Genomic DNA, 21,930 nt, shown 5'->3' on the forward strand with positions numbered 1-21,930 from the left:
GGGCAGCCACTTTCCGCCCCTACTGGGATTTTACTGATATTGGGCCTGTCCCCGTGTGCTCGGATCCCACTTCTGGCTCTGGCAGTGGGACTTCACTCACTGGCAAAATTCCAGCAATTGACTTGGAGTTACAGAATCACCTCTTGGGAGAGGTATGATATGGGACTGTACCCTAGCAGCTCTCAGCATGCTCAGAAGGGACATGGAGAAAAAAGGAGAAGGAATTAGTAAAAGAAAAAGCTCTCTGTCAAATACTTTGATGGCTCTTTTCTTCCCATTCGCAGGTGTTGTCAAATGTAAAAAGGACAGAACATATCCAGGAGGGCGGCTGTGCTCACTGTGCTCCAAACCCAAACAGTTCACCAAAAAGGAGCTTTTTAAGCTGGATTCCAATGTCCTCACCTGTACAAAGCCAACAATCATATCCCCATTGAAGAAGACCAATATCAGTGAATTGGAAGACAATGAAGGTGAAGATATATCACATCAGAACTATCAAAAGCTATTTGGAAGCATGACTTTGAACTTAACTGACCAGCAAGGGAACCTTAACCATTTGGTCTGCCATGTCAACAGACTGAGGAACGATACAACGGTTCAATGGCATCGTCTAAATGAACAAGAAATTGCAGTCAATATGACCCTTTCTGTAACTCTTATATGCCATATGGATCAAGAAAAGATGCAAAGGCTTTGGAAACTTATTGCCTACTACAGTGAGACACCTGTAAGATTAGAAAGAGATTTAATGTTGTCCAAAGAACCCAACTTGAGTTATCGATATAAACAAGCCGTTGACAATGATGCTTACTATTATACTGGTGTAAGAGCTGAAGTTATGGCTGAGTCCTCATGGTTAATGCAAAAGTACATCAATATCCAACTTGATAGAAGGCAAACTACTGCAAGCCATGTTGTCCTTCTGTTCTCAATGTATCTATCGCAACACTTTCCAATTAGCAACGCCGCAAAAGCCAAGAACAGCTGGGTATCAATAAAAGAAGATGAAGGGACAAAGAGGGATCATGTTTTAGTTACAGGAACTATGCTGCAGCTAAACTGTCCGGTCATTGCCTCAGCGAGTCCATCAATACAATGGATGTTTCCTGATGGTACCCATCTGGAAGCTCCATACACTAGCGAAGATAACCGTATTTCTGTCTCTACCACTGGGAAGTTAATAGTGAAGGCTGTAGACTATTATGATTCAGGTTTATATCATTGCATTGCGACTATTAAGGATGATACAGATACAATGACCTATCGGGTTGATGTGCAGCCCACAAGAGTCCATGCAAGTCAAGTGGAAGAAAGTGGTGTCACTGTGCATTCAGGAGATACCATCTCTCTGCCCTGCACTGCCATCGCGGTACCAAATGCCCAGTTGAATTGGATCCTTCCAAGTAACGATGTGCTCAGTGCCCCATCAAACACTACTGGTGGATTTGTTATGGAGAATGGAACTTTGGTCATCAAATCCAGCCATGTTAGCAATAGTGGGCATTATAGATGTCTAGCCATCAACAAATATGGCCTAGATTTACTGATTGTTAATGTGGCAGTCATTAAAAAGTTGCACGGCCAACAAATCAAAAAGGGGAAAGCTGGCAGAGTGCCAATTCCCAAACTCTTTATAAGGATAGAGGATCCAATGGCTGAGGAACAGGAAGGTTCAGGTAGAGAGACAGCATATGAAAGTCAGAAACAGGTAACCTACAATAGATACACTGTCAGTACACCTGTTGGGCGAAAACGTCTTCATGCTGATGGCACACATGACCGCTCCAAAGCAGAATCCAACAGGAACACCAAATTAAGACATGGGCCACAGAGGGGCAGGGGGAAGACAGCCACAGAAGGCAGGAGGAGATGGGATTCACGCAGAAGAGTTAATATGGCTAATAAAAAGATTGACCCACAAAAGTGGGCAGACATCTTGGCAAAAGTGAGAGCGAAGACTATTCCTAAAGTGACGGATCCCCCCTTGTTCCAAATCTATAAATCAACCACCATATCTCCAGCTGGAAATGAAAACCAGACACATCACCTGGAAGCAAATCACCTAAAAAAACTCAACCCTGTCTCAGAGTCCGGTGTGGAGGAATCATCAGGAATTGGTGATCTAAATTTTTCAGAGGATGAATTAATACATATCAGCTCATCCCATAGTGCAACAGCGAAAGAACATGACATGCCGGAGAACACTACACTGAGCAAAACTCTCGTTCTTAAACAGCAGGAAAATCTTTTGCAGCAAACAATAAGAGGTGACACCAATTCTGCCAAAAACCAAATCTCTGGTGCATCTCATACTGACCCTGTTCTCATAAGTGCTACTGAGTCCAGCACTGCAGTCAATTTCCTTTCAAAACTGAGGCATGAGTCAGAGATTTGGGAATTGCAGACCACTACAACTTCAGCCCTGGAACAGGTCAGTATTGAGCCAAGAGGGAAAATAATTAAGATACAGCCAATACATGGGGAGCCAGAATATGATGATGTATCTGTCATTGAAAGTAAAACTAATGCTCCGAAACCTGATGCACATGAGGAGTTACCAAAACCTTGGATGACTAAAGCTATTACATATCCAGCAAGGAAGCTTCCTGAAAAGGACTCAATAATTCATATTACAGGTATAAACCTTAACAGTGATAATGACAGTACATTTATCAGAGAAGATCCAACCTTAACGAGCAAAACAGTCACTACTCTGATCACAACTGAAGCAACTTCAACAATCATTAGGGCTCCTATCTCCTCAACCAAAGCTAGAACTACCACAACATTTCCCCCCAGTACTAAAGCAACTACCATTACAACCCTGGTCCACAACACCATAACCAAACCAGCTATTAGCACAACTGCTGCTACTATGCCTCCCACCAATATAGCCAAATCTGTTACAATGAAAACCATGGTACCCAGGACAGTGGCAAAGACAACCACTGTTGTGAATATTAATACAAGGGCTAGTCAAAGCAAAAATATGTCTATTATTGCTTCTCGAAACTATCCAAGGAGAAGACTGCCTGGCAGAAGACGATATCGGCCTAATAGGTACAGGCAAAGGCAACATTTATACCCAATAGCCAGAGCCAAAGAAACAAAACCAACCCAGGTAAATATGGCATCAACCATTCAGCCAAGTATGAAGTCTGTTCCGATAGAAATGAGCAATTCTGAAACCAGCCCAATCAAAGTCAACATTACATTAGAAAAGGAGCCAGATTCAAAGTTAGTAACTGTAGCTTCTAACAAATTAAATTTGCCTGCTTTAGAACAACTCACAACAAAGGAACCAAAGTTAAAATCGGTGAATATCTTGACCATTACAAATTCTCCACCTACAACAAAACCTTCAGGAACACCAATCACTCAAGGGCTGCAACCTTCAAAATCACATCAACCAAAATTATTAGCTTCAACAACTCCATCAACACTTGAAACTATAAAAGCCATTTTCTCAAACCTTCCTGAACCAGGACCAGCCAATCCTGAATCTTTAACCCATCCAACAAAAACATTATACATTCCAAGGGATTATAAATTGCACAATGGTACAAAACTTGATTCTACAACCATATCACCTCTGATAACAAATACGTTTGATAAACCTCCAGATCTCACTACTCACTCAGATTCTCTGGAGTCAAATGGTAGACATGTACTGACCACAACAACCACAACTTCAGTTGTTCCGGTGGGATCTGGGAAATTAAAGGGAGTACAGGACAGTGGTAAAACATCAGACATTATCTTAAATCCACTTGTCCCAATTACAGTGCTTCCTATTACCACAACAGTTATGTTGACATCAAAATCTGTAATGAATTATTTTGAAATATTAACCACAACCACGGCTTCTATTGTACAGGGATCCAGGGAAACTCCAAAATCAAACACTGAGCCAAAAGTGCCAACTGTGACAATTTTAGAAACTGAGGCTAAATCACCAGAGGGCGAAACATCTCACGGAATTTCCACATTTCGACAAAATGGAAGTGATATCACATCAAAACTTCCTTCTTCTCCTGACACAATTATGGACCCTTCACGATTTCCTGGTCAGGGCATTGCCCCATATAGTGAAGCAACAGAAAAAAATGTGCCAGGAGCGCAAATAACCAATGTAACCTCCGGACATGTCCCTCTTTTGCCTTCTCAAACCACAGTTTCAATGGACAAAGAAGACCTGCCTCTAGCCATTTCTCCAGAAGGTGCCTTGCCCATTCAGAAAGCCGCTGGAATAGGAGTAAAGAAACAAGACCGACTGGGAACCAATGGAACATCTGGAAGCAATAAGCCAGATGGGGTCCATTCAAGGCAGCATACAGTAACCACACATGGCAGACAACAAGTTAAAGAAACATACACGGAACAGTCAAACAACTTAACTTGGATTTCAAAGCATAAATGGAATCCAGATGCAAATCTCAGCATAATGTCCAGTCCAAACCAAGGCTCCAGGCTGAAATCTCCCAAATATATTCCTGTAGGAGTAACAGAAAAAACGCTGACACCTACAACAAGGGTTTGGTCCCATAATGTTACAACTGGAGTGTGGTCAGGGGTTACTAACGAGCCCAGATTGAGAGTGTTTCCAACTGTGAAAAACATAGAAAAACCTGATGAACCTTTTATTAAGTTGCCCACTGCAACATCGGCTACTCTATTCCAAACAAGCCCAATATTTAACAAAGCAGTCGATGCTGATTTAGACGCTAATTCAAAAACAGCTAAAGCAATTAACCTACCACCATTGAGACATTCTGTTGTCGAAAGGCCTACCACAAATCCAGACAATCAATGGCGTCATCACGTACAGATCCCAATTCTATTTAGTAAAGAGAAAACCTCAGCAACTATCCCCCAAACAACCATGCACACGGTGACAGTGCCCACGAGTACTCCTACAACTGTGCCTACCACAATTAGCACTGCTCAATTGTTTAGAAATACCTCATTGAACAAAAGGTTGCATTATCCTCCAATCCTTCCAAAGCTAGGAGGGAATTCATCCAGTGCTGCTCAACTATCTCCTAATTTCAGGACAACAAAGGGAAAACCGAAAATAGTTACTAGGAACCCTCTGACCATGTCAGTAAAAGCAGAGATGGACGCTTATCTGCCTTGTGACACAGTTGGGGAGCCCAAGCCTTTTGTGTTTTGGACGAAAGTGTCAACAGGTAAGACACCCATTAAGTATACCTACTCTATAACCATACAGTCAGTAAGCTGAAAAAAAAAGGAATGTTTTGTCAATAGGAAAAAAAATAGGAGATCACCTGATCTCTTGCCTCCAATATTTTCCATAATGGGCAATTGTTTAGCAATGGTAGGTATCAACTCGCAAATCCACTCCATATGTGTTAGTCAAGGTACCCACTCAATAAAATAACACACTCCTTCAGTGCAAGTGTCACATGAGCTCAGCATTGGGTTGCCAACTCTGGTTGGATATATTCTTGGAGGTGTCATCACCTGATCTCCTGCCTCCAATTGCCCCACTCCCACACTCTTGCAATTACCTGGTCAAGATGTCCATACTTATGGTGTACCATCTTCCCGTGCAAATTGGAAAGTGGCTGGATCCTTCATTACCCGATCAGATGTTCTTCCCCATCAGCCAGCCTTATATCGCATAATTTTAGAACTAGTAAACAAAAATGTTCGAGGAGTTATTAGTAAAAAAAAAAATTCTCCCGATGATTTTCCTCCAGGATAACACACAACAGTATCCTGGAGATTAACCCTCACTTCCTAGGAGCTCCAAGGTGACCCTGGAGGTTTGGCTACCTTAGCTTGGTGGCACCTAGCTGTGAGGTAGAAGGGTCTGGATTCAATTCCCACTATAAACATAATCAAGATTGATACATCCGTGTGGGATTGAGGGAGTGTTGTGCCATCAGACCTGTTGGCTTTTGGGTGAGGAACTTAAGCAAATTTAAAAGATCCTGTGGTGTGACTTGGTGTTATCCTGACTAACCTCCCACTAATCTTGATTGCGTTTATAGTTATAATTTTTAAATTGCAATTCGTCGTTCATGAAGCATGTTGGGCTGTCAAAAGTGCTACCTAAAGTGATTATTCTTGCTTAATATTGCACAATGTCCAGATGTTATTTATATGGATTTCCAAACATTTGTTAAAGCCCCTAATGAGAGCCTGTTAGCTATTTTTTTAAAAAATTCATTCATGGGATGTGGGTATCACTGGCTCAGCCAGCATTTATTGCTCATCCCTAACTGCCTTTGTTGAGAGGGCAGTTTAAGAATCAACCACATTGCTGTGGGTCTGGAGTCACATCAGGTAAGGGTTGCAGATTTCCTTCCCTAAAGGACATTAGTGAACCAGATGGGTTTTTATGACAATACATCATAGTCATCATTGGACTTTTTATTCCAGATTTTTATTGAATTCAAATTTCACCATCTGCTGTGGCAGGATTTGAACTCAGAGCATTACCCTGGGTCTCTGGAATATTAGGCCAGTGACAATACCACTATGCCACCTGCACTGAAGGCTAGCTAGTGACCTGGTTAGGGCTTTGGCTTAGTGACAGGAAACAGAGAGTAGGGATAATGGGCAGCTACGCTAATTGGCAGGATGTGATTACTGATACATCATAAGGAGCTGTGTTGGAGCCTTGGATATTCACCATATTCATTCATGACTTAGGGTGAAGGAATAGAAATCCACATATCCAAATTTGCCAATAACACAAAGATAGATGGCATTGAGTGTCATAGAGTGAATAGAGACATAAAATTACTAAGAGAATTAATAAATGAACAGAACTGTGGCAAATGGATTTCAATGCAGGCAAAAATGAGGTCATCCACTTTGGACCTAAAAGGGATAGAACAAGTACTTTCTAAATGGTGCGAAGCTAGAAAGACTAATGTTTCCAAGAGAATTGGGCCTATTGATCATTAAAAAAGCATAAACCAGATACAGAAAACAATCAAAAAGGCTAATGGAATGCTGGCATCTATACCGAGGGAACTAGAATACAAAGGGGTAGAAGCCATGTTTCAGCTATACAAAGCCCTGGTTAGACCACACTTGGGGTACTGTGAGCAGTTTTGGCTACCATACCTTAGGGAAGATATATTGGTCTTGGAGGGAGTGCAGAATAGATTTATCAGAATGACACTTGGACTTCAGGGATTGAATACTGAGGAGAGATTACACAATCTAGGGTTTGCTCCCCAGAATTTAGAAGTTTAAAGGTTGACCTGATCAAGTTTTTACGATATTAAGGGAAACAGGGTAGATAGAGAGAAACTAGTTGGGCAGTCCAGGGCAAGGGAGCATAGCCTAAAAATTAGAGTCAGACCTTTCAGGAGTGAAGCTAGGAAAAACTTCTGGAACTTTCTCCCACAAATGACAATTGATGTTGGATCAGTTGTTAATTTTAAACCTGATATTGGCAGATTATTTTTATTAACCAAAGGTATTAAGGGACACAGGACAAAGGTCTGAAGTAGATCGTAGACAGTAATGATCTCATTGAGTAACAGAACAGGCTGGAAGAGTTAAATGGCCTCCCCTATTTCCTCTTCCCATTCCTAGCAAGATGTCGATGCAATTCTTTTTTAGGTGAAGTGGGATGCCATGAAGGTCAGGCTGGGTTCAGTTCTTTAAAATCGTTGACTGAAACACCTGGATGGTCAAACCGCAAACAGGGTTCGAGCTTGCAAGATGGGTGGAGAAGAATGGGGCCCAGAACATCCTGCCACTTTGGTGCTATTTATGCTTCTGTCTCTGACCTGGAAAAGACCATTTCTTAAACACAAAAAGAGTTGTCTGGCTTGTCACATGATCCTCTTCTCTCCAATTGACAAGTGACCCAAATATGGTCACGACTAGTGGATTCCAGTTGTAACTTGATTAGACTGTGGCTGGGAACTCCTGTTACAGCCAGAGCCCTTTGACTGAAGTGATTACGTATAATGCTTGTTCCCTACCCAGGTGAGCCTGAATGTCATGCAAATGGAGACAGTAGATGTGGTTAATTTACATTCCCTAAGGTAATTGTCTTTGATGGACCCTTGCAGACAGGTTGGCTGCACTTGCTGGTTTTGGAATTTATCGTGTACAGTGGTTCCAATTATCAGCATCTGAGAAGCTATGGTTCCAAGTCATTGGAATGTGGTTTTAACTTTTAAAGATTGGTCTTTGGTTTCCAGCCAGTAAATTCAAAGAGTCATTTTTTTATAAAGCATGGCTTTGTAATGGTATGAACAGAAGTGAAGAGGCAGAGGATTTTAAGAAGGTGTTCCAGACAGCCCATTGAGACTGAAGGATTTACTATTAACACAATAGGAGCAAGAGATTGCGCTAAAGCTACATTTCATTTTCAGTTGTTTATGGGATGTGAGCATTACTGGCAAGACCAACATTTATTGCCCATCCCTGATTGTCTTTGAGCAGGCAGTGGTGAGCCACCGACAATTGATTGGTTTGCTAGTCCATTTCAGGTTTGAACACATCTCTCTGGAGCATTAGTCCAAGCCTCTGAATTACTAGTCCAGTATCATTACCACTATGCTACTATCCTCCCTACATGCTTGACGTATGGGTATATATCTAAGCTGAATATGCCTTATAGATACTCCATTATATCTCATCTTCATGTGACCGACTTTTATCCCCCATTTGCAGTTTTGTTGTAAAGAACAGCTTCATAAATTTCAGACATGGGTTATGATGTAAATAGCCCCTCCTATGCAACATCACAAACTCATACTCCACCCATTCTTTCTATAAAGAGTCGACATGGACTTGATGGGCTGAGTGGCCTCCTTCTGGGCCATAATGACTCTACGAAGCCTGCATGTCCCCAAGACCACAACACACTGAGGCTGATTGTAGCATTGTTGCTAATTTCCTGGCTGAAATGAAATAGTTCGATACTAAAACTCTTGTGCTTCTTACAGGGGCTGTGATGATGGCAAGTAGCAAAACACTACGATTTGAAGTCTTTGACAATGGGACCTTTGGCATTCACAATGTTCAAGTCCAGGACCGTGGGCAGTATCTGTGCACGGCGCGGAACCAGTACGGCACAGACAAGATGGTGATCACGTTGATTGTGCTGGCTCAGCCTCCGCGAATAGTCGGACCTCGCTACAAAGATGCCACCGTGTACCTGGGAGAACCATTCCTGGCGGAGTGCAGGGCCGAGGGGCTGCCCAACCCCCATGTTTCGTGGCTGCTACCAGGCAGGAAGCTGCTGCAGAATCCAGGTGGCGCGGGGAGCAGCTTGACGCTGCTGCAGAACGGGACCCTGTCCATCAGGGAGACGGCGTTCTCAGACAGAGGGGTTTACAAGTGCATTGCCAGCAACTCCGTGGGAGCGGACACTGTGACAGTGAGATTGCACATCGCGGCACTGCCTCCTATGATCCAGCAGGAAAGGACTGAGAGCATCTCAATCCTCCCAGGGCAGGGCGCTCGCATTCACTGCACTGCCAAAGCTGCACCCCCAGCAAACATTCGCTGGATCCTTTTCGATGGGACGCAGATCCGACCCTCTCAATTTATCAACGGCAACCTGTTTGTTTTTCCAAATGGGACCCTCTACATACGTAACCTATCAGAGCGAGACGTCGGCAGCTATGAATGTGTGGCAACTAATGTAGTCGGCGTTGCCAGGAGAACAGTGAGCATAAACATTCAAAAGCATTCAGCTACTGCCAAGATTACTGTGTCATCTCCCCAAAGGGTAGATATTAGCTATGGAAGCGTTCTACATCTGGACTGTGTTGCTGCGGGAGACCCAGGGCCTAGAATACTCTGGAGGCTACCTTCAAAATTACTGGTGGATTCACGCTACAGGTAATTGATATTTACAGAGAGGAGCAATTAAGCCTTTACAGCAGCAGATTTCTCAATGGCTTGGTGGGTAAATGCACAACCTAATGTGTGACTGAGCCACATCTGTCATCCGTGGCTTAGTTGGTCACACACTTGTGCTTTCAGTCAGAATGTTGTGTGCGTTCAAGTCTCTTTCCAGAAGCTTCAGCATAATATTCTAGGTTGACACACCAGCATTGTTAGAGGTGGCATCTTGCAATTAAACTAAGGCATCATCAGCCCTCCCAAGTGGCTGTATAAAATCCCATGGCACTATTTCGAAAGAAATAAAAAGACTTGTAATTGTAACACAGCTTTAATGACCACCAGATGTCCCGAAGCTCTTTACAGCCAATGAAGCACTTTCAAATTGAAGTCACTGTTGTCATGCCATAAATGCAGCAACCAATTTGTACACAGCAAGCTCCCATGATATGATAATGAGCAGATCATCTGTTCTTTTGTAACGTTGATTGAGGGATAGGTATTGGCCAGGACACCGAAGAGCCCCTGCCCTTCATTGAAATAGTGCCATGGGATCTTTTACATTCACCTGAGCAGGAAAATGGGGCCTCCATGGCATGTGGTGACCAAGTCCTAGAAGAGTCTGCCTGTGTTCCCTTATAACCAGATAAGCAGAGGTGCATGCGAACATTCCAGGTGAATCTTCACTTCCTCCTTCCCTTTGAAAATTGATAGGAAGCACCTGAATTTTGTTTTTTGTCTCACTGCAGTGGTAGACCTGAGACCATTCCATGCCAGTAACATTTTGGTAAAACACTGCACGTCTATGCCCCTAATTACCTGTGTTAAGCAGTGCCTAATCCTGGTATTTCTATCATATTAATGTCACTACATGAACCTCCTTTTTGCTTTTGCTAAATGAACCAATAAGAAGATACCAGTGGGCCACCTGACTGCGACTAACCATAAACCAAACAAAGTTCTCCCCTCCTTTTTAAAGGGGCATGTCTGGAAATAACTTAATCATATAAACAGAAGAAACATAAACTTGAATAATAATAGTCACCAGTGCTGCACCACACACTCTATATCCTGCATTTCCCACCAGGAAGGCCTCAAGCATACTGACGGACACCACATGCTCCTTCTCCAGGGTCACCCAGGTATGGACAAGGCTGTGGACTAGAGATAGATCTACCAGCCCATGAACAGCATTTAACTTTGGCCACCCAGGAGCAGACTAACACAGAGGTCCTCCAACCAGCCTGCACCTCAACCCCTCAGCACTAGGTAGCCAAAGACCAGGCCAGAATTTTTAGCTCGTCGGGCGGGCGCGTGCCCAACCTGACTGAGTGTAAAATGACGCGCGATGACATCGGGCAAGCGTCCAGACATCATTGTGCGATATTTCGGTCAGCGGGCGCACACCAGAGCCTGCAGCACACCCGCCAGCAATTAAAAACGCCTGTTAAGGCCAGCAAAGTTATAACTGAAAGAAATTTTTCTCTGCCTGTCCAGCCTTACGGTCGGCGAAAAGGCCAAGCAGCCTTTGCATTGTTTTTAGGAAACCTCACCCACAGGCATTTCATTTACACCATGTCCCTGCTCATGTGACAGAGCTACGTGAGGGCACATGTTTTATAACATTTTTAAAATCTTTATTTTTAATGTTCTAAACTCTTCATCGCCCCAAGGCAGCTCTGTGCCTCAGGGAGCTTTTCCAGCGCGCACCCACACTCTTGTGCAAAGTTCACGCTCGCCCTCCTCCCACCCCCACATAAGCGCTGCCACTCGTGTTTCATGCTGGGTGGGCCGCCAGTGTGACTTCGCGATCGGACCCCGATCGCGGGCAGCGCTCGGCTTCCCAACATCCCGCTCCCATCGAGCCCACCCGACGAGGGAAAAACCCTCCCCCCAGGAGTGTGGGATTGAAATGGTGGAAGAATTAGAACAGGTTTCATTTCCAAGTAACAGCAATATTAGAATGGCCATCTAGGTGCAATTTTTACCCGTTACACTCCTGCAATCTAGGGTTGAATTTTCCCCCCCAGCAGGGTTGGGGGGGATTTGATGGGCAGGCACGTATGGGTGCGCTTCCGATCGGAGCCCCCAGTCGGAGGCGCGGCACCATTTTACATGGGCAGGCCAATTAACGCCCGCTCAGCGTGACATCCGCAGGGAAGTGCTGTGCACTCCCTGTGCAGGAAGGGGGGGATTCCCAAAGTTGAGAGTCCGCTCTTTTGTGCATGCGCACAAAACAGCGCAGTCATCTCCCTGAGGCTCAGTGCTGCCTCAGGGAGATCGCCTCTAATTGCAAAAATATTAAAAATAGAAATAAAAAATTTCCCTTACATGTCCCCGCATGTGACAAAGTCACATGAGTTGGGACATGAGCATAACTTTTACAAAATCTTTATTAAATGTTTTTAAAGCCTACATGAAACCTCATCCCGCTCTTGGATGAGGTTTTATGTTTTTTCTCATCCCCGCCGGGGATTCTGGCCTGCTCACCAACCTTAAGGTTGGATGGGCAGGTCCTTTAATTACTTAATTGACTCTATCAATGGCCTTAATTGGCCATTGACAGGTCAGCGGGCCCACAGCTGATTTTGTTGCGCTCCTGCATTCCTGAAAATTTAAATTGGGCGCGGTGACATTGGGGGTTCTGCCCGACATCACCATGTGCCATTTTATGTGTCGGTGAGTGGGTCCTGGTCCCGCCCCCCCCACTTGCCGACTCGTAAAATTCTGCCCCTAGAGTTTCTTTCGGAATTGTTTCATCTCTCATCATTTTCAAAGCCTCCTCAAAATCTGCTTCATTCATCAACTCTTTGCTCACCTTCCCTCTCACTATTTGCTTGGTGTTCATTCCCCTTTTGTAAACCCCACTGGGACATTGTTCAATATAGAAGGTGCTCTATAAGTGCATGTTGCTATCGCAAGGTCACTAGTTTTAAAAATGGAACTTACTGCCTGGCTACATCTTGAACCAAGATTGTTGGGTTGGCGGTACAGTAAAGCTTAATCTATTAGTAAAGATGTTTTTATTCATTTCTCATGTTGTTCTCCCTTTCCTCCCTCCTCTCTTGGAAGTAGTGACTCATTTTGGAGCACAGTTCCACAGGTACTAACAATGTTGCAGTACCATGCCCAAATAGCAAACCTTACTGTCAGGACTGGACACTCACTTATGTCAGAGGTAACATCTCCAATTCCAAGCCCGCCCCTCACAAAGTGGCCCAATTGAGGTCAACTACCTCAACAGAGTCACAACAGCAAACCAAGGATCAAGCCTTTTTATGCTGTCATGCACAGTTGCTCATCTAGCCACCAGGAAATCCTTCAAAATTGTACCAGGTACTCAGGGTTGAAACAAACTTTTACACTGATGTGTAATTTCCCCCATGGAAATATAGGGCAGAATTTTTCTCTTGCGCCCAGTGTAAAATGACACGCAGTGAAGACGGGTGAGCGTCCCGACGGCATTGCGTACTCGCGCAGTATTTCAGTCAGCGGGCACGCACGGGAGCCAGCAGCACGCCCACTGACAATTAAGCGGCCTATTAAGGCCATTCATCAACTAATCGAGTCGAATTTTTTGCTGCCCATCCAACCGTCCGATTGGCGGGTGGGGAAAAGGCCAAGCAGCCTTTGCATTTTTGGCAAAACTTCATCCACGGGCGGGATGAGGTTTTGACCAGTGATTAAAAAAAAATGTATAACTTTTAACAATCATATTTAACGTGTCCCTGCTCACGTGATAGAGCCACAGGAGGGGACATGTTTTCATTATCTTTAGTATCTTTATTTTTATTGTTAAAAGTCTGCCTCAGGGAGCTTTAACTGCATGCGGCCCTGCGCACACATGCACTTCCACGCTCGCACTCCTCCTGCCCCCTGAGCGCTGCAGCACGTGTTTCATGTCGGCCAGCCAGCGTGAAATTCTGTGTCGGGATCCGATCACGGGCGGAGGTTGGCTTCGTGACCACTACTGGGTCCACCCACCAAACAGAAAATCCTGGCCTCATATACCAAAGCTCTAACTGCTCTTCAACTGTCGGTCACCAAACTCTGACTTTGTTTTATTTTTCAGTTATAGCAAGAGGATGAAAGTGTACAGCAATGGCACTCTCGTCGTCCAGTCAGTTACAGACAAGGATGCAGGCGATTACCTCTGTGTGGCCCGCAACAAGATGGGGGATGACTTCATGGTGCTGAAGGTCAATGTGATGATGAAGCCAGCAAAGATTGAGTACAAGCAAGATGCCAAGCATAAGGTCATGTATGGGAAAGACCTCAAGGTTGACTGCATAGCGTCAGGATTACCTGACCCAGAGATCTCATGGAGCCTGCCGGATGGCACCATGGTCAACAGCGTCATGCAGTCCGATGACAGCGGGACGCGGACACGAAGGTATACCGTTTTTGATAATGGCACCTTGTACTTCAATGAGGTTGGGTTGAAAGACGAAGGTGACTACACTTGCTATGCGGTAAACCAGATCGGCAAGGATGAGATGAAAGTCAACGTGAAAGTTGTAGCAGAGCCCCCGGCCTTCCAAAGCGGCACTCCCTCCCTCGTTCAGGTGGCGTATGGTGAGACCTGTACAATAAAATGTGAAGCCAAAGGAGAGCCAACTCCCTGGATCAGCTGGTACTCTCCATCCAACAGATTCATCCCGCCTTCGTCAAAATACCAAGTCATGACTGATGGCACCCTGGTTATACACAAGGTGCAGAGATCAGACAGCGGAAACTACACGTGCGTGGCGAGAAATACGGCCGGAGAAAGTAAGAGAGTCATCACCGTCCAGGTAAACATTGAAGCGCCAAGTATTAATGGGCAGAAGGGTGCAAATACAGTTGTCAAGGAAACAGGAATGAGGGAAACCCGTAAGCAAATAGACTGTAAGGCGGAAGGGGTACCTCTTCCTCGGGTCATGTGGGTGCTGTCAGAAAATGTGGTTGTAACTGCCCCATATTATGGAAGTAGAATTCAAGTGCATCACAATGGGACGCTTGACATACGGAGCTTGAAGGGATCGGATGCAAACCAGTTAATGTGTATTGCTCATAACGAAGGAGGAGAAGCCAGGCTCACTGTGCATCTCGAAGTGCTGGACCTGGAGAAACCTTCATTTACCAATCCGCTTAGTGCAGGCGTCGCAATCGTGATTGGCAACAGTGTGAACCTTAACTGTTCCTCCAGAGGGAACCCCACGCCAGAAACAACCTGGATCCTTCCAGACGGGACCAGGCTCCTGAGTGGTCAGCAACTGTCAAAGACGTACCACAGGAGGGACGGCACCTTGCACATCACCAGCCCTTCCTCCGCAGAAGCTGGAGCTTATCGCTGCATAGCCAAAAACACAGTAGGCTCCATTGAGAGGCTAGTCACCTTGGAGATTGGCCACAAACCAGAAATACGTAATCGCTACACTAGCTTGGTCAGAATTTTACCAGGTGAAAAGATGAGGCTTGACTGTATGGTAGGGGGCAATCCACAGCCTCAGTTATCATGGGCTTTACCCAATGGTGTGGTGCTGAGCAGACCTCAAAATGTCGGCCGCTTTTCTCTCTTACAGAATGGGTCACTCATCGTTCATGATGCCTCAGTGTATGACAGAGGCACTTACTCGTGTAAAGCAGTGAGCGAATTGGGCCTTAGTTTAATGAGCGTCGCAGTGATCGTCATAGCCTACCCACCGCGCATCACGAACGGACCGATGCCCGTGACATATGCGAGACACGGCGCCTCGGTTAAGCTGAATTGCATGACCATGGGGATTCCGAAAGCGGAAATAAGCTGGGAACTTCCGGACAAGACTCGGCTCACGGCAGTGAATCAGGCTCGCCTGATTGGTAACAAATACCTCGACCCTCAAGGGTTGCTAATCTTACAGAATCCGTCCAGCAGAGACACTGGCTTTTACAAATGCACTGCAAAGAACCTGCTAGGGAGTGACTCAAAGATAACCTATGTCCACATTTTTTAAAGGAACATTTGTTTTAAATTGATTCTTTTTCCCCCTAGTAAATGCCTAAGAAACTGCCTTCCATGTGCAGTGGACACTGCTGGTTGTGAAGATCACCTTCCGAAGTTATGTGAAAACTGATGACAAATGTATAAAACATTGCTTCAACATTCTTTCAAATGGTTTCCCTCCAACGTTTCTCTTTGATGTTGGCAGTATGCCTTTTTAGTGACTTTTGTCCTAAAAAGGGGCACATCAATTTAAAATTAGTGCTAAATAGGAAATAAGCCCCGATCATTTCAAGCAATGAACTGTCTTCAATCACCGTAGGCTTTGAAAGGAGATTAAGGAAAACTACCCAACATGCCACTCACCAGTACCTGGGATGTAAGGGCAAATGTCATTTGTCTCTCTCTCTCTCTCTCTAATTGTCATTGCCTGAAGTAAAAGAGAAATATTGACTCTATGGTCAATGAAAAACTGCCTTGGCAATGTGGTTGAGCTTGTTCATAATGAACTCAGTCGTGAATCATGGATTACTGTAGGTAGAGTAACAGTGCTGTCAATGAACAATGGTGCTCTTTCATTTAACAACAAGTTATAGCTATAGAAAGTGGGACTTGAAGCCTTTTCTATATTAACATGACATGAAGTCAGTCAACGTTAGGAGTCAGATAATATTGAGTGATGCATTTTATACAGTTATTAATCCTAATTATTTTACTAATAAAAATTGATTTGACAAAGTAAGTCATTTGCATTACAAGCAGAGATTTTTTAAAAAAAAGAAAGCTCCCTCTCTCAAATAGCCTCATAAAATCATGCAGCACAGAAGGAGGTCGTTTGGCCCATTGTGCCTCTGTTAGCTCTTTGAAAAAGCTATCTAATTGGTCGTACTCACCTACCCCCTCGTCACCACCTATGATTTTTCCTTTTCCAAGTATTTATCCAATTGGGAAGTGTCTATTGAATTGGCTTCCACCGCCCTTTCATGTAGTGCATTTCAGATCGTAACAGCCCACAGCATTAAAACATTTCCCCTCACCACCTCCTCTGGTTTATTTTTCCAATTATCTTAAATTTGTGTCCTCTGATTACCACATCTCCTGGCCCTGGAAACAGCTTCCCCTTCCAACACCAGCTCTGAAGAAGAGTCATACGGACTCCAAACGTTAACCCTGTTTCTCTCTCCACAGCTGCTGCTAGACCTGCTGTGTCTTTCCAGCATTTTGTGTCTTTGTAACAGCTTCCCCTTATTTGCTCTACCAAAACCCTTCATCTTGTACACCCCTCTAAAATCTCCCTTTAATCTTCTCAGCTCAAAGGAAAACAACCCCAGCTTCTCTAGCCTCTCCATATAACGGAAGTCTATCATTCTTTGTATAACTTTCGTAAATCTTCTCTGCACTCTCTGCACCCTTCCTAAAGTGTGATGCCCTGGAACTGAACACAATACTCCAGCTGAGGTCCAATCATTGATTTTAAAGGTTTTACATAATTTCAGTTTTAAATTGTACATAAATAACTTTTTTTTTGCAAACTTACCATGAGAACCATTGCCATTATACAACCATGTAAATACAAAAATTGTCCTTTGAACATTAGTACTTGGTAATTTTTATGTAAATCCTAGGTTGTTATTAAAGGTAAGGATATGTACTTTTATCCGCTGCTTGGTGACCTACTTTGGCTCATATGCTACTATGGTACTGTGCTATATTAATATTAAAGATCCAAGTCTATGCTGAATTAGCTGTCCAGTGTGGCAGAAGGAGTGGCACAATTGGCTCCTGCACTAGGGGACAGTAATCTAGTGGCTATGCTGCTGGACTAGTAATTCAAATGTTTTGGGCTTAATAAAACAGAGAACGTGAGTTCAAATTAAAATGAGTTTGAGAATTTGAATTCAATTTTACATACAAAGTCTGGAAATAGAAAACTGCTGTCAGTAAAAGTGAACCACGAAGCTGTCAGATTGTTGTTCAAAAGTTACCCAATTGGCTCGCCAATGTTCTTCAGGGTAAAAAACCTGCTGCATTTACTTGGTGACTGTAATCCCGCACAAACGTGACAGCTTTCCCAAGTGGCCTAGCAAGCAGTTCAAATTTTATCAAACAATGCTTGGCACCATGTTCTCAGTGCAATGTGGGATGGGCAATATCTGCTTGTGTTGACCACATCCCAAAAACATGTTCTTTTTTTTAAACTAAGTATTGGAAAAGCGATTAGTCCAGAATTTTTCTCAGGATGGTTATCTCCGTGCTCTCTGCGGTTTAGTAGCCTGGATGGTCCTTACTGTCAGAACAGCCAGATTTACTCCAGCATTTTCCATTTTGGACAGAGACAGAAGGTAAATGTTAGGAGCTGCCTGGCACCTCAAGCATATCAGTGACCTTTTTTGTAAGTTGTCGCCAGTGCAAATTATTTTGGTTTCCCATCAAAAAGTACAAAGCTGTCAAATGTCCGCCACGTTCATGGGAGGTAGCGAGCCCAGTCATGCGCACTCAGACACATCATACATACACACCGCATCATACAGACACACACATTATATGTATACATGACTTGTACATACTCACAACATACATAGGGCACGCACCCAACGTGCCTGAACATAAAATTACACACAATGACGCCAGGCGTGCGTCCCGACATCATCTCGCAGTCTCGCGATATTTCGTTTGGCAGGCGCGTGCCAGAGCTGCAGATAATTAAAAGGCCTATTAATGCCATTAACAATCTAATTAAATTCAAATTTACGCTGCCTGTCCAACCTAACGGTCAGTGGCAGGCGAAAAGGCCAAGCGGCCTTTACATTTTTTTAGGAAGCCTCATCCACGAGCGGGATGAGGTTTCCTAAAGCAAATAAACATTAAATAAAAGCTTTATTTTTGTATTAACAACATGTCCCAGCTCATGTGACGGAGTCACATGCAGGGACATGTTTTATTAAATTTTTATTCTCTTCACTTTTTTCTTTACACAGCACTTCAATCTCCCTGAAGCAGCTCCATGCCTCAGGGAGATTGAAGCGCTCTTTCCTGTGCATGTGCAAACTGCGCGCTAGGCCCAGCTCCCTCTCCTACCCCCACCCACACAGGCAGCACTCGGCGCTGCCACTTGCGATCCATGCAGGGAGGGCCTTAGTTGGCCGCCCACATGAAATAGTGGTGTGGAGCCGATTGCGGGTGGTGGTCGTCTTCCCAACTGCCCCCACCAAGCACCCCCACTGAGGGCAAAATCCTGCCCATAGGAATATTGGAATAGGAGTAGGTCATTTGGCTGCTTGAGTCCGTTCTGCCATTCAATGAGATTATGGCTGATCTGTAACCCGAATCCATAAACCTGCCTTTGCTTCATAGTCCTGAAAAGATGTAAATTAACAAAAATCTATCACTCTCAGATTTAAAACCATCAATTGATCTAGCATCAGTTGTCATTTGCGTGTAGAACTGTTTCCTAATTTCTCTCCTGATTGGTCTTGCTCTAATATTTAGATTATGCCTCCTAGTCCAAGACTCCCCAGTCAGCAGAAACAGTTTCTCCCTGTCCACCCTCTCTATACCCCTTCATACCTTGAAAACTTCAGTCAAGTCACATACACACAAAACCACATGCGCACTTTCCAGCGGAGATCCCTGGATGCTAGTCTGAAATAGGAAGCCTGGGTAAATGTTCCTTTTTTTTTCCCCAGAACGGTGACTACAATTGTAGCCAACAAACTGGTACCTGCCAAACACGGACAGGGGAGTGAACCGAGGATGTTTCTGATCTGTCAGGATCATTCGCACGTTAAACAGTGGATTTGCAGCGAGCCATAGGCAGAGCCCTGAGCTGCAATTTTTTTCCTGAATTAATTAGAAAGTGATAACAAAGATCTCACCGTCATTTCTAAAAGAATATATTCATCTTATTAGCTGGTTAAAATGAATCCACAGAATGTCAGCGGTGAGGTAGTCAATTTTCCACTCAGATATTTAAATGGTAAATCATGATGCAAAGGAACAAAAGTATAAGTGTTGCACTCAAACTTACAGAGACACTGTTAGCACTAAGCTAGCACTGGAGCGAATAGCACAAATAAAGCAGAGCCCTCTAATGTATAGTTATGTTTATAATGTTGATTCAATATACTGTACATCTTGTAATAAAGAATATTTTACCACAAAATGAACGAGTAATATTATGCACCTTTTTCAAAGATTTAACTGACTCACATCTACATTTTAATTACAGTGGTAATTTATGTAACTCCTTTCACTAAGTGTCAGCTTGAAGAGACATGTTTTAAGGAACTGGGGGGATATAGCCAGGAAGAGAATTCCAGAGCATGGAGCAAGATGGCTGAAGGCCCCGCTACCCATGGTGGTGCAGTGGGAAGCGTTGGCTAAGACCAGAAGGCAGGAGCTGGGCACCATGAGCAGTAGGAGGTTGCAGAGATGGAGCGAAGAATGACGTGCTGATGAGGATTTTGAACCGCATGGGCTGAATTTCCCTGTGCGTTTCAGATCCTGGCATCGGGACCAGCTGGAAGTATGGAACCTGCGCTTGCTGGCGGTGAAATGAGCATCACAAAGTTCCAGGAGACAACCTCCTAATTGGCTGCTTCCAAACTTGACGTCCTATCAAGGATGATAGGCGGGCTTTTGATGCTGCTGGACCAATCAGAGGGCCAGTAGCCCCAGCAGAAGAGGTGGGCTGCTGAGGCAGGTTAGCAATCATGAGGGAACTTCAACATGGAGGTGCCCTCACTGGCCTGCATTAAATAACTGGGATCTAAACCTGTAGGTGAATCGGTGTGGATGGGAAACCCCTCCACTGGCTTGGTCTCAGCTGCGTTTGCAGCCTTTCGTGAATGCTGCACCCTCTGATTGATCACCCTCTGATCTGGCTGACAGGTACAGACATTTTCCAGTTGTGTGCAGCCTCCCAAACAATTCCTGACCCACGGGCCCCCAGCTCACCATTTGTGCTTAACTTACTGCCAACTGCACCCTCCTACCTAATGCATCATTTATACAAACAGTTCTTTGGATCTACTAACCTACTGATGATCCTTGCCTCAAACTATTATCACTCACATAATAAGAGTTGAATATTGTAGCACCTCTTCCCCTGCCCCCTCAAAACAAACTCCTTCTGGGGCACTTGTGAGTTAAGTCTGCAAGGGGAAGATTGAAACCTTTGGCAAGTAGTGTGGTTTGTCAAGTGGCACACACCCCCTCCACTAATAAAACAATTTGAGGTTCCTTACTCAAGTACACAGTATGAAGATAAAGAGCCAGAAGTGTTGGAGAAAATGAGAAAGAAACTGCAATTTGACCTAACAGTACAGATCCATAAAGTCTGAATTGAAGAACTAAACACAGGTTTCCACCTCAAGCCTATCCTCAAAGAAGGAGAGTATAGGTACAACAAAGCTCATTCTACTGCCAAGATAGTAATTGAACCTATCACTTGTTTTAGATGCCTCAGCCAGTGAAGACAACCTGGAGATTGAATATCATCTGTTACCACCAATCTACCCTTTGATAAGCTCCTGGTTTGTTCTAGGTTTGTTGCAAATAAATATTGGGGATTAGATTTATGATTTGTAGGGCTTGGAGGAACGAGCAGAAGAATTGAGCCTAACTGGATAGCTCCTTCAAAGACACAGCAGGGGCACAATGAACCAACTGGCCCATACAAGGGGCCCATAACCCAGCAATAGAACATCTGCGAAGCTGAAGCTATTAACAGATTTTGAAATCCAGTCAAGCATTCATAATTCAAAAGTTTCCAGCTGCATTCCTTGAAACTGATGGAATAGAATGTTGTTCCAATTTCATTTCAAAGCAGATTGTCGAATATATAAATCAATGCAGAATGGCAGCTGCAGAGATTTTTTATCAACTTTCAAAAGCAGGGTAATTTTTAACAGCCAGAGCTGTCAGTGGAATTAAATCACAGTACAAAACATAAAGCAGAGGCTGACATTTTTACATTTTTAAATGTGTTGTGGGACTGTTGACAATTGGAAATGTATTGTAATGCATGACAGCAGTTACACATGCTGGTCAATGTACAGGTCAACTTACATTTGTGTAAGTGATCCCTATATGGATCACTGCTTTAAAGCACATCTAAA

General features: G+C 44.1%; 1 protein-coding gene across 3 annotated transcripts in view; it reads left to right on the forward strand.

The window, feature by feature from the left end:
* mxra5a (matrix-remodelling associated 5a) overlaps nt 1-18,527 on the forward strand; it is a 39,252-nt gene extending 20,725 nt beyond the window's left edge. For all 3 annotated transcript variants that reach the window (XM_041200022.1, XM_041200021.1, XM_041200023.1), the window contains 3 exons: nt 285-5,189; nt 8,946-9,846; nt 13,922-18,527. In XM_041200022.1, coding sequence (XP_041055956.1) covers nt 285-5,189; nt 8,946-9,846; nt 13,922-15,824 — 7,709 coding nt within the window. In that variant the 3' untranslated portion in view covers nt 15,825-18,527. The remainder of the gene's footprint in view (nt 1-284; nt 5,190-8,945; nt 9,847-13,921) is intronic.
* Nucleotides 18,528-21,930: the final 3,403 nt, after the last annotated feature.

The sequence above is a fragment of the Carcharodon carcharias genome, chromosome 11 (genome assembly GCF_017639515.1).
Source record: "Carcharodon carcharias isolate sCarCar2 chromosome 11, sCarCar2.pri, whole genome shotgun sequence".
Taxonomy (NCBI): Eukaryota; Metazoa; Chordata; class Chondrichthyes; order Lamniformes; family Lamnidae; genus Carcharodon; species Carcharodon carcharias.